Here is a 13,946-nt window from a genome sequence, read left to right as displayed (position 1 = left end):
GCAGAGGAGGGGAACAGGAGATGAAGAGCAGAGGAGGGGAACAGGAGAGGAAGAGCAGAGGAGGGGAACAGGAGATGAAGAGCAGAGGAGGGGAACAGGAGAGGAAGAGCAGAGGAGGGAACAGGAGATGAAGAGCAGAGGAGGGGAACAGGAGATGAAGAGCAGAGGAGGGGAACAGGAGATGAAGAGCAGAGGAGGGGAACAGGAGAGGAAGAGCAGAGGAGGGGAACAGGAGATGAAGAGCAAAGGAAGGGAACAGGAGAGGAAGAGCAGAGGAGGGGAACAGGAGAGGAACAGGAGAGGAAGAGCAGAGGAGGGGAACAGGAGAGGAAGAGCAGAGGAGAGGAACAGGAGAGGAAGAGCAGAGGAGGGGAACAGGAGATGAAGAGCAGAGGAGGGGAACAGGAGAGGAAGAGCAGAGGAGAGGAACAGGAGAGGAAGAGCAGAGGAGGGGAACAGGAGAGGAAGAGCAAGGGAAAAGGAGAGATCTGGGCATGGGGGGGCCCATCTAAGATTATCTTGTCCCGGGCCCAGGCAAGACTGTCAGCTGGCCTGCTACAACCATAAAATAACTTTGTTCGACCAATGCTTTCCGACTGGTGGTCATCATAAAACATTTCAAATAAAGTTATTCTATAGCCTACACGTGTTTCTGTAGTTTTAAAGGGTTAGTAAACCCAAAAACATCTTTAACCTTTTAACATCTTGAACAAAACCTGCCATGACAGAGTTGGATCTTAACATTATTATTATTTGCACTGCAATTTCTTTTTGTAAGCTGTAATACGATTATAAATGTAAAATTTTACAGTCTTCCAATCGCGGTTCTTCAGCGCTCCTGGTTCAGCTTTCAAACATTTCTCACAGTCGCTCTTTGCTGGTACAGTGAGCGATGTGATGAATCGCTGCATGTGCCTTTCAACCGCCTGCACCTCTGTCTGCTGCCAGGGTGTCTTCTGGGTACTTTTACCTAAAAGTGGACAGAAAAAACTATTGAAATGAGAAAGTGTGTGTACTGGAATTCCAATCCAAAGTTCTAAATCCTATTATCAGTATTTATTAGGTCTGCCCTCTAATAGTTAACCACGATTTTATTAGTCGGTTAGTCGCAGGGAAACCCCCCCCCCGCAGGAAATCACGCAGGCTGTGACGGACAGATCAATAACGGCAGTCGGCAGGAAATCCAAACATTCGCCTATCAGTCATTGACCTTAAATATGGCTTATCACTTGAAACATGCGAGTCGTATCAACCTTACAAGTCGCTCACTCTGATGTTAACCTGATAAATGTGTTATTATTAGACTCATATCTGTGTGTGTGTGTGGAGAGACGCTTTACTGCAGTACATACAGGCGCCGGCGCCATCATTTTACTTACAATACTCTTGTGCTTTTATTCATATAGATAAGAGTAATGCAAACTGTAAAGGGTCAAATTTCATTTTCTATTATTTCTGTAAACTCAATAACTACAAAATGTTTTGCTTTTGTAAAATAATGAAAAGAGTCAGGATGTGCTTTCTGCTGTCTCAGTAAACTTGAGCGTCACAGAAATGAGCCGAAACTCAGCATATACTCACCTCACACACGATAAATATATCTATAGAAAGCTTGAAATGTCTGCTTTTAAAGGAACCAATTCAAGTGTAAAATAAATATTCTCAGATTATGTAATCCGTATGAAACGTGCATATATGCGCATCACTGTGGAGATGAGTCAGCATCGTTGACTTAATCTCTGCAGCCCAAAACATTACCAATAAATTATTACAATGTTTAGTAATGATGGTTCAATGTTTGCCGGTGCGCTGTGGAGCTTTATGTGTGCGCTTGAGCGCTGATTAGGCTTTATATTATATAGGCAATTAAAGGCTCATTATTATTAGTTAAGGCTTATTAGTATAAAAATGTGATTAGTAGTCATTCATTTTAAACTCAGTCAACTAGAAAAATCTTTAGTCAGCATCTATATTGCAAGAGAAATTATTTGCACTATCTATAAATAGAATTACACTGTCAATCAAACAGTGATTTTTACATTGTCACTTGGCCTGAAATGATCATTGGGGAAAAGGAAAATATATTAGGATCAATGTCTTGGCTGCAAGTAATTTTTATGCATCTATCCACTCAAACTTCTCCAGGAGATACCCTACGTTCACACCGCCGCGCTCTCGCCGCCCTGCCAGCGACGCCGTGGAAAGATTCGTGGACACTCTGATGTAGATCGAATACTTGGTCTTTTTTAAAACTTTATTTAAAGGGGCCGCAAAGCAAACAAGCACGTCAGTAGTTATTTTTGCAGAAAATTGATCAATGGAAAGAACTTAATTATAGTGACATGTTTGCTAATGAAATAAACCAATTAAAAGCCATTTGTGTGGTGTGGCTTTTGTGTTCATGGTTAAGTGCTATTCTAATTTGCATTCCCGCTGAAAAACAAGTGCTCTAGCGCAAAAACTTTGCCTATAAATGGTGTTGCGTGCCTTCTTATCAAATTCAAATAATCAATCTCTCCTCTATTTTGCTTGGGAAATAATGTGGTCGGAACCTAAAAGTAACTTGACTGCATTCTCTGGAATCCTCTCAAATGAAGCACTTCTACATTCCGATTGGTTGCCGCTGAACCACGTCATTGCTCATTACCATAAAGTTGACCTGATTTCAACTTCTCGCCGCTCTCACCGTCCAAGACGCGCCGCCCTCTCCGGAGCTCGCCAGATAGTTATTCCTGATATTTCAATTATTAGAACAGCTACAGTTCCTACTAGTGCCACAAAGCACCTAGTAGATTCTAGCATCAACCAAGTAACCCTCTAAACAACCACAGATGGGTTCCTGAGCATTATGATATTGAAATTCATGTGTAGAGGAACAATTTAGTTGCAAAGTGTTCAAATCGCTAAAGTTTTGGTGGAAACGTATCAAAAGGGAAACAGCGAAAAACAAAATCAGCATTTAGTGATCTGGTCTGAGATCGAGGTATCAAAGTGCTCCTAAATTGTCTAATTTAGTCTTAGAAATGTGTAAAGAGTTCACCTTTGGAAGAAGGCCTCACAGCACTGGCTCCTGAAGGCATCTCTTCATCTGATGGTGGTCTGCGTGGTCTCTTGGGTGGTGGCGGCATGTCATTCCTCTCGGTAGGAGGAAGTGCCACCTCTGAAGATGGTTCTATGGAAAATAATCAAAGTTAAACTTTTTCAGAAAGATATACACTTTAAATGTACTATAGAATGCTGACAATTGTTGTGTTACAAATGTATTAAATGTTTAATTTAGGTTCCAATACAATAGTATATAAACTGAGAAAGTTTAGTAGACTGAATTTTGCATTTGAGTTATAAATGATGATTATATCAGAGTTTTCCAGCAAGAGATTCCTGCCAGTCCTGTTTCTCTCTATTGTAGGTTAAATGAGTCAGAATACTGAGACTCACTCTTTGGCTCAATCCCAATTCACCCCTTGGCCCTACCCTCCGTTTTGCACGTTCACGTCTAGGGGTAGGGTGTCCCAGTCTTGTTGAGATCGAGGGGTAGGGCTGAAGGGGTAGGGCTACATAGCCCTTTTCAGAGGCACACTCCAAACGGAGGGCTACGAGAAAGTTCACAGAATGCATCGCGAATCACCGGCGAGATGCTTCACAAACGGTTAAACATTTAAATTTAGCCCCAGATGACACCACCATGCACTTTATTTACTCTTATGATAATAATAGAGTCATTTAAATCAAATCAAATCAAATCAAATCAAATCACTTTATTGTCACACTACCATGTACACAAGTGCAACAGTAGGTGAAATTCTTGTGTGCAGTTCCGAGCAACATAGCAGTCATGACAGTGACGAGACATATACCAATTACAATAAACAACATACTTACACAAAACAATTTACATATCAAATGTACACATACTTACACAACACAATTTACAAATCAGATGTACACATACTTACACAACACAATAATTATATACAATGCAGAATATAGAACAGAATATACAATACAATACAATAAGTGGGAGTATATGAAATATATATGTGTATATATATATATATATATATATAGCAGTTGTATTGAGGAGAATATGTTGACAGTCCAGTGTGAGATTATAGCTGAATAAAGTGCAGTGCTAATTATTGATCCTGATAGATCAAGAGTTCAACAGTCTGATTGCTTGGGGGAAAAAGCTATCATGTAGTCGGCTGGTGCGGGTCCTGATGCTGCGATACCGCCTGCCTGATGGTAGCAGTGAGAACAGCCCATGACTTGGGTGACTGGAGTCTCTGATGATCCTCCGAGCTTTTTTCACACACCGCCTGGTGTATATGTCCTGGAGGGAGGGAAGCTCACCTCCGATGATGTTCCTGGCAGTTCGCACCACCCTTTGCAGGGCTTTGCAGTTGTGCGCGGTGCTATTGCCGTACCAGGCGGTGATGCAGCCAGTCAGGATGCTCTCTACAGTACTGGTGTAGAACCGTGTGAGGATGTGGTGGTTCATTCCAAACTTCCTCAGCCGTCTCAGGAAGAAGAGGCGCTGGTGAGCCTTCTTCACAACGGCCTCAGTGTGGACGGACCATGTGAGTTCCTCAGTAATGTGGACACCGAGGAACTTGAAGCTGCTGACTCTCTCTACCGGTGCTCCATTGATGGTGATGAAATGAAGAAATTGTATAATAAATTACCTTTCCGAAACAGAAAAGACATACATTTCGAGGAAGGAATGTTATAATGAATGTTATATCATCATGTTTCCTCAAAGTTAAGAGAAGCTGCGCTGATTGTCAGTCGTTGTCATGTAGAAATCCTGTAAAAACTCTGTAACGTCAGAGCCATCGCCGACGACTGATGACGTGTCGGGTTCATGAAGGACGACTGATGACGTGTCGGGTTCATGAAGGACGACTGATGACGTGTCGGGTTCATGAAGGACGACTGATGACGTGTCGGGTTCATGAAGGACGACTGATGACGTGTCGGGTTCATGAAGGACGACTGATGACGTGTCGGGTTCATGAAGGACGACTGATGACGTGTCGGGTTCATGAAGGGTTGTTCCATTTTGTAGGGGAATATTTCAACCCCTTGGCCCTTGTAACTCTGTTTTAAGGGCCATGGTGTACACTCGAAAACAAGGGGTAGGGGCAAGGGATGAATTGGGATTGAGTCTTTGTCTTTATATGACTCTAGGAGCCCCTGTTCCAGTCGTTAAATAGTCAGGCTGAGTGGATTATCACCTATGCATCTGAATCACACTGCTATGCTGATGAGATCAGGGCTGGGGAATTTCCGTAACGAGCAGACTTCCGTACTTCATTTACATGCTTTGTTTCAGAGTGTCTCCACCTCTATGTAAATCCCTCCCCCTTGAAAGGTATATAAACTACAAAGTACACTGCCTTAGTTAGACTAGACTGGGATGACTACAGCGATGCACAGCGAGTTCTCAAAGAATCCTGCTTGAAAGATATCCCAATGTCTCCTTGTCTCTGCTTCGACAAAGGAAAAGTTTCCAACAGACAATACACTGTGTTATTTATTACACTTACGCAATAATTATTTAAAATCATTAAAGTACAATAAACCCTAATCCTGTGCAATTCTTCATTATTGCAAGTATAATTGAACTGCATCTTTCCAGCAGACTAGAGTTGCACGATATACCGATACTAGAAAGGTATCGCGATACCCAGCTATTAAAATCGGTACGATATGAAATTTTATTAGTACCGGTACTTTAAGAGTGACAGCACTCTAAATAATAAGAGCAGTATTTCTTTATTTTGCATCGATGTGTGACAGTCGGAGTCAGGACGTGTGTGCAGAGCTCTGCTTCCACTGTTTACATTCACTAATGAATGAAATCAGAACAGTAAAATATATACGCATAGCTGAAATATGCATGATGACAAAATAAAGCGCGGACATGCTCACGCTGCCGGACTCAGACCTGAAGAGCGCACAAACACACACGCCTTTCACACAGCATGTCATTGCCACTTCAGTTCTCTTTCGTGGATTATTTGGATTGAATAATCAAAATTCTAGGTAAAAATGTACGTTCTGGCAAGTATTCACGTAAACACAGTCAGGTATGTCTTTAGTGAATGTAAACCGTTTGTAAATATAAATCGTATGTGTTCCATTAGGAAACCTACGTGCAGGTCTTAAAGGGATAGTTCACTTTGAAATTAAATTTTGGTTTGTTTTAGCTTACCTCAAGGGCATCCCTGGGTGTCAAGGTGTCTTTGTTTCCGCAGTAGTTTCAATTTTGATATTTTTATGTCAAACCGTTCTTGTCTGTCAGTCATATAATGCAGGTCTATGGTCACTTCCTCAAAGAGCATGCACAGAGAAGTCCAAATTAAACATGATTTAATGACTCGTAAATGTAAGTACACATTGATGGCCTAAGACACGAAACGAGCAGTTTGTGTGAGAAAACGAACACTATTTATATCGTTTTTACCTCTTGTAAACACAGCCACGTCCAAGTGATCTGAGGCAAAGAACGTATTGTCTGAGGGGCTGGCGCTCGGTCTTTTCCGGCAAGCGCCGGAAGGGATCTCTCGCGGCAGGTACGTCACTCATTGTTTACACAGAACAGAGATTGTAGGTAAGACGGCTAATTAAAATGGTACTAATTTGCGCTTATCTGGGATGTTTAAACCGTCGTAAAAGAAAACAATTAAAAAAAATAAAAAATAAAACAATTGTATGAGTGATGTACACGCACGAGAGATCACTTCCGGCGCATTCCGGCGCTTTGCCGGAAAAGACCGAAGTGCCCGTGCCTTCAGATCACTTGGACGTGGCTGTGTTTACAAGAGGTAAAAACGATATAAATACTGTTCGTTTTCTCACACAAACTGCTCGTTTCGTGTCTTAGGCCATCAATGTGTACTTACATTTACGAGTCATTAAATCATGTTTAATTTGGACTTCTCTGTGCATGCTCTTTGAGGAAGTGACCATAGACCTGCATTATATGACTGACAGACAAGAACGGTTTGACCTAAAAATATCAAAATTTAAACTACTGCGGAAACAAAGACACCTACATCTTGGATGCCCTTGAGGTAAGCTAAAACATACCAAAAATTAATTTCAAAGTGAACTATCCCTTTAAAGGGCCGGACCAGCAGCATAATATTCTGTTTAATTAATGTTGATGAAACAACAGAAAATAGACAATCACCCAATGCTTGACTGAATAAATGTATATATTTATTAAGAATCAGTCTATAATTAATTTATAGAGTGAAGACTTAATTTTTTTCAGCTACAGTACTAGGTTTATTTAACAGTAGCATTCAAAAAAGAAATGAAGCACTGTTTATTTTATTTGTCTCTATTGTTTGTAATTTGCTTTTTTGCTTATTTTAAATAACAAAAATAGAATTAAATATCTATATTGTAATTATAAAATTACATTTAAAATATATTAAATAACTCGTTTCATGAAATAAGATTTTGGTCATCCCAACCTGTTCAGAATTGTGAAAGGTTAGCAAATGTTAACATGATTGATAATAATGCCAATGTTGCAAACATCTTTGTAAGGACGTACACACTGGCACTTGCTAATTATTATTATTCTTTTATTTAATAAAGGTAATGGTAAAAAAAGCATTGAAGGAACAAAGTTAAGTTTTTTTTTTATTATTAATTTATAAAACAATGAATTGTAAGTTCTGTCATATTTTTCAGTTACTTTTACTGTTTTCGTTTTTTTCCCCATGGTATCGATATCGAGGTATTTTAGTCTGGTATCGTATCAAAGTCATAATTTTGGTATCGTGACAACACTACAGCAGACATTTAATCAAACATAAGCTCAAGCAAACTAAGACATGAAATAAAATGGTTAAATACTCAATCTGACATGGTTCGTTTAGTGCCATGACACAACCAACACTGAGAAGAGAGCGGATCAGCTAGCATTTTACGACAAATTTGCTCGTTTCTCTTATGAAATATAATTTTTATAGTAGTAAACTCCACAAAAAATATTCACTCCAGAATAAATGTTTAGTGTAAGACATTTTGAAGAATAGCTTGGAGGCATTTGACTCATTACACAATGAGCAGTTTCAGTAAAAACGTTTGTTCAGCATACTGAAGAATCTTTTTAATGTTGGCTATGATGTTTCTTCACAAGTTAAGTGACTGAAAACTATGAATAACTGCAAAATCTAGTAGTGTATTTTGAAAGTAATACAAACCGTCAACAGTAGATGAACAGTGTCTCTCTTGTATGCCCCCGTCTTCCTCATCACAGTCAATAACTTTTTCTGTGGAAGTTCAAAGTACAGCTTAGCAATGGTAAAACACATGGTATATGAATAGATGGTAAACAGAAAATCAAACAAAAGTCAAATAAAACACACACCATCAGGATCTATCCCAATTTCATCCAAGTTCTTGCCATGGAACTCAGCTAATCTTCCTTGCTCAAGAGCCATTAGAACTTTGCTGATCTTGGCAAGTTGCAGGGTCTTCTCAGGGAGTCGATAGAACTCACGATGGATTCTTATGTCGTGTCCAAGAAAGTTTGCCAGCTGGTCCATCTCTGTGTCAGTCATATTCAGCACAGTTGAAAGCGTTGCGGCATGCTTTCGCAGTCTTGTAGATGTCAGTGACTTGGGACACTTTGCGCCACACACCTTAGCAAAGCCACGGAGGCAGTCTGACCCTCGAAAATGTGTCATGGCTTCTGGTCTTGCAAACATATAGGGATTGTTTTTCAGAACCCCACAAGCCTCTCTCTGCTTAATAAGGAGTTCTAAGGCACATAGCATTTTTGGAGTCAGAAGAATTGGAACTGGTCGACCACGCTTTCCCCTTGTGATAACCCTTGTGAAGTGTCTGCAGAGTTTTTTTTCCACTTCAGAGAGTGCCCAGTCCACATCCTCATGTGGATCAGAAGTGTCTCTTGATAGAAATGCAGACAAAGGCATGCTCGAAACCTCTCCTTCCCTGCGGCGGTTAAAGAGAATCATCTGGGCTAGACACACCTTTGCCAGCTCCATCCAGGCTTTAGTAGAGGGACTTTCAGAGAGTGTTTTGAACCACTTGTCTTGCACTTCACTGAGATATGTATGCATTTTCTGGACGTCTTCAGTAAAGGGCATGATAGTGGGCACATTCCACTTTGCTTCACTGATGTTCCTCAATGCTGTAGCCGAGATCATCTCGTTCCACTTGTTCTCATGGACTTCTAGAAACTCACTGGCGTTCTTAACAAGCTGTTTGTCATTTGAGATTAATCCCTGAGCTTTTAAGAGTTTGCTCACTTTAACCAGGGAATTCCCAAGCTTGTTTGCAAGCTGATGGAATCATGAACTTGTCCGTTTCACTGTCATACCCACACGTATACTTCACAGCTTTGACAGTCTCCATGTACTTCTTTGGATTTACACAATCTTCCATCGTTTTTAAAGAGGTGACTCTCCTCGCCTTGTGAATCAACCTTCCCAATTCTCGCATCTTCTCCCGCACATTCTGTTTATTTTTGGCTGATAGCCCTCCTTTGTTCAACAAGTGCTGCCCAATTTCAGTAATTACTGTGTCATTTTTTATTATATCTGTGATTGGGTCAGGATTCATGGCACTGATTACTCCCCACAGTTGTTTGGTCATGTTTGAAGGCACAGGCCCCGTGTATGTACACATGGACTGAACACGGTTTTTTCCTGGTTTGGGGGGGACTGACTGAGGTTGAAGTCTACAAGAACGCATATGACGCCACAGGACCTTTCTTGTAAAAAGTCCTTGACAGTACGCACAATGCATGAAATCCTCTCCCTGTGCTTTTTTAGGTGGTCGTTTAAATGGCACCAGTTCCCCATTTCCTGATTCCATAACAGCAGCATTGTGGGCATAGTTCCCTTTGTTGCGAATATAATCCAGCTGTTTTTTTCTCTCTTTTGAACCTTTTGGAAAGCTTAGAGCTCTAGCCACATCAGATGTATTTGCATGTGAACTTTCTAGATGCCTTGCCATCTTAGCGTAAGGTTTGGAGCAATACAAGCAGTAATGTCTCTTGTTATACACTCTACCGCCATCTCTTTTTTGGTATGCATTAACAACTACGCAGTCTATTGTTTTCTGACTTGAACTGGGCTCTTCTACTGTTCCAGATGCTTTAGATGTAAGGCTGTGCATTTTGTCTGACGTTGTTGTGTCACAGTCAGGGAAGCTTACAGAGGCAGATTCATTCATATCCAGTTCATCAAGAAGCTGACGTTTTGTTGGGTTCAGTGTAAGGCTAACATCACTGTCACTGTCGGAAGTGGTATCTGGAACATAATTATCTGAACTCTCTGGTGTAGAATCAAAGAGCTCCCCAGAATCTTGAAGATCCATGTCTTTCATCTTAAATGAAAAAAAAAAAGAAATATTAAAAAGTTAATTAGAAATAGGTAGAACTGCTGCATTTAATTAATTGATCATTAACAGACATAAATTGGCAACTATTGTGATAATCAATGTACTTGTTCAAGTATTGTTTTGTTTTAAATTTACAAGTTACATGTGATTATTTGCTGCTTCTTACTGTTTGTTATACTAAAGTTCTTAAGTGTAATAAAACGTTTTGGGCAGTTGATCTGACAAAAATAAGGACATCTGATGGGTTTTGGGTTTAATGTAAAGGGGATAGTGTTGTCAAAAATATCGATATATCGATACTGAAATATCTGAACGGTACCAATACTAATTTCCGAAGTATCGATACTAGCCGAGCTGTCACTTTCACTTCTCTCCAAAGGCGCGTTGACAAACACCACACACACACACACACACACTCGTCTCATTCAGCACTGGTTAAATAGCAAAAGTGAAGTGAATGTAAAGATGGCAAGTGCATGCGGCTCCACGACCAGTTTTGGTTGATAAAGAACACAGCAGGAGTGCTATCTGGAAATATTTTTGATATGAAGCCAGACATCCCAAGTCTCCCGGAAGTCTCCCACATATTGATAGCTTCTCCCTGATGCCCGCAAATTAGTTCAAATGTCCCGAATCTATAGCTCACATGCGAGACAGAACATACTGCGCAAGCATAACATAGATAGCGCATACACAACATACATAAGCGCAGACGGCAGAGAGGGAGAGAGCGAGAGACCTTATGAAAGCTAGTCAACCCCTTAATATAGTGGCAGTTTTTTCTCCGTGGTATCGAAAATGGTATCGAATATCGATATTTTTCAAGTTATATCGTATCGAAGTAAGAAATTCTAGTATCGTGACAATACTAAAAGGGATGCAAATTTTTGATTTGATATTTTGTAGTCAAAATGATTTATCACATAAGAATATATTAATTACATAAATTATATTTCAATGAGTAATTGATAATGAGAATAAAATGTTGATGGCAGCTCTAAGCAAAATAACTGATCAATTAGAAATGACAATGATCACGTTTACATGCAACCAAATAATCCATTAGTAATCAGACTGACGGCTCAATCAGACTGAAAAGCCTTCATATGCAAACACCTTAATCATATGTAAAGAGTGAGCAGAGCGAGCTTCCATAGTAATGAACTCAAATTATGAATGCCCGTGCAGCCGTGCACATTTAACTTTCAGCTTTCAAATTATCGAGGATTTTAACATTTAAAAGAGAGGAGCAAAAGAGGGAAAAACTCCAACTTGTGCATGTAAACATAGCCACTGAGTCTCTTGTTGCGACTTGAGAACTTACCATGATACTTTTAGTCCTTCTCAGTCTTGGTACTAAAATGTCATTTTCATTTCGGAGCTGTATCACAATCTGTAAAAAGAAAAGAAAACAGTATTTTACATTATTATAATATTTGAAATGAAAAAATAAAAAGCGCAAGAAAAAAAACAATTATAATAATTATTCCTGGCCCGCAAACCTTGCTCACACACACATCTGGATTAAAACCGGCTTCATGGAGACCCTTCACACACAACGTTATAGTTCCTTATGGGGACCAGTTTCATCAAATTGAAAACACAGGTTTGAACTCAAACACTGACTGAAAGTGTGTTGTGGGGACGTCGTGAGTGTCCATTTTAATGCAACAATTAACCCAGAAAAAAATCCTCGTGAAGGATAAAACTGGCCCTAAATACTCCACTACCACTAATCTACTGGACACATGTCGTAAAACATGTTTAATTTTTTATGGTTTAATGTGGTTTAATGTACTAATTTACACCAGATACGCATCAAAATATGCTTACAAATCACTAAACCATGACAAAAACCTAAATCTTTAGTGATGAATGTGAACGTACCTGTTGAGGAGAGTTGATTTGAGCAGATTCATCATCCATCTGAGTCTCTGACTGGAGAGAAGGATCAGAGTTACTCGCTGTGCTGGTATTAACAGCAGCGCTGGTCATCTGTAAGAGACAACATTCAAAATGACAAGATATTAGAACATGGAAACACAAGAGAGAAATCTGAAACAGATACCACATGGTTTGAGAAAGTAAAACATTCATTTTACATAGTTAATCATTGGGTTTTTTGTGATTATATTTCACCCATTAGTTGCAACATGGTCATTGTATGCCACACATAACTTGGGGAAAAAGATTTGGCCTAAGACTGTACCAACTCATTCTTTAATGTATAATTTTTTGGGGGAGTGGGGGATTTGGATATAATTTATTGGAATAGACAAATTAGATTCATAGATTTCTAATAGATCAAATTATAATCTATTCAACCAACAACTTGTTTGACACATGTTGCAAAAATATGAGCTATTTTGTCCACAGTGTGCTTTGCAACATACTTGTGTTCTCCATGGGTAGTTTTCTCCTCCATAATCATAGGCAATTTCTTCTCCTTCTTTAATGTCATCCAGGGCAAACAGACAAAGGTGAGGCTTTCCATTGACGTCAATTTTCTTCATCTTACAATTTGGATGTTTGTGGTCATCATTAACGATCCGCCCATACGATCCATCTTCTCTTGACGCATCAATACTTAAATATGAAACCATGAGAAAAGGATGATTACAAGTACTACAATATACCACCACAAATCAGTGTATTTTTACTATCTTTTTGCATAAGGAATATAGCTTTGCTATAACTTGACTTCTTACCACCATGTTTTCCCTCGCCACTTGAAATCAAACATAAATGCAGCACAGGATGCGTGGTAACGTTTTCTTCTCCTCTGCAGTTCTGCATCATTTATCATATCTCCCCTGTACTCAACAACAAAATCACCTTTGCAAATAGACCACGTCCTGCAAAATACAGAATTTTTTTTTTAATTATTAAAATCTTATAGATAAAGGATGCCAAATACACAAAAAAAATCATCAACAGTTGGCAGCTGATTTAAAATAAGCTGCAACCAGGGGTCTGACTAATGTGCTCATAAGATTATGGTTAGGACATGCATATCTTGGTAAATATTGAATGATAAAATCACACGACCTTACCTTTCACTGCATTGATATACTTCACATCTAATTTGAATGTTTTGTCAGTCTTTGAAACAACATGATGCATGGCATCCTTCAGGGGCTGATTCGTGGTGGCATTTCAAACTGATAGAGGAAAAAATAATGTGAAATAAATTACACGGAAATAGCATGTTCAATAAGTAGACTAGATAAGAATGTTATTGTAATGTTACTGCATTACAATGATATTGTATGTATCAATGTAAGACAAGAAATCTGAACTCTACAATATAATAAAATCAGATTTATTGACTGGCACAATGCTAGCCTTGCGGGCATCAACTCACCATTTTCACTCAGGCTCTAATCTCTCACAAAACCAACATCTATAAAATCCCAGGTAGCCCTGGCAGTTATTTAACTATTAATTTGGTCCTTAACCTAACTAAGTTACTCTTTTGAACGAGCTCACCATACAAACCCCAGTTTATTTTAACTACAGTCATAATTAAAACTAAGTTTATTCATTTAAAGCTA

At 39.3% G+C, this 13,946-nt stretch overlaps 2 protein-coding genes across 2 annotated transcripts; both read right to left on the bottom strand.

Moving 5' to 3' along the window:
- Positions 1-582: 582 nt before the first annotated feature.
- Positions 583-9,218, bottom strand: LOC127642110 (uncharacterized). The gene is made up of 4 exons (XM_052124837.1): positions 8,393-9,218; positions 8,226-8,294; positions 3,041-3,172; positions 583-970 (listed from the first exon to the last, which is right to left on the bottom strand). Exons 1-4 carry the CDS (start codon positions 9,192-9,194, stop codon positions 750-752), a joined length of 1,224 nt encoding a protein of 407 aa, XP_051980797.1. The 5' UTR covers positions 9,195-9,218; the 3' UTR covers positions 583-749.
- Positions 9,219-9,297: 79 nt separating this feature from the next.
- On the bottom strand, positions 9,298-13,231 carry LOC127642109 (uncharacterized). Its single transcript, XM_052124835.1, has 5 exons — positions 13,101-13,231; positions 12,786-12,978; positions 12,280-12,387; positions 11,717-11,785; positions 9,298-10,377 (listed from the first exon to the last, which is right to left on the bottom strand). The coding sequence occupies exons 1-5, from the start codon at positions 13,196-13,198 to the stop codon at positions 9,298-9,300; spliced, it is 1,548 nt and encodes a 515-aa protein (XP_051980795.1). The 5' UTR covers positions 13,199-13,231.
- Between the last annotated feature and the right edge of the window lie 715 nt (positions 13,232-13,946).

This window comes from Xyrauchen texanus, unplaced genomic scaffold (assembly GCF_025860055.1).
Source record: "Xyrauchen texanus isolate HMW12.3.18 unplaced genomic scaffold, RBS_HiC_50CHRs HiC_scaffold_381, whole genome shotgun sequence".
NCBI classification, from domain to species: domain Eukaryota; kingdom Metazoa; phylum Chordata; class Actinopteri; order Cypriniformes; family Catostomidae; genus Xyrauchen; species Xyrauchen texanus.
Note: the sequence above shows the minus strand (reverse complement) of the source record. Positions and strands in the feature narration are given on the sequence as shown.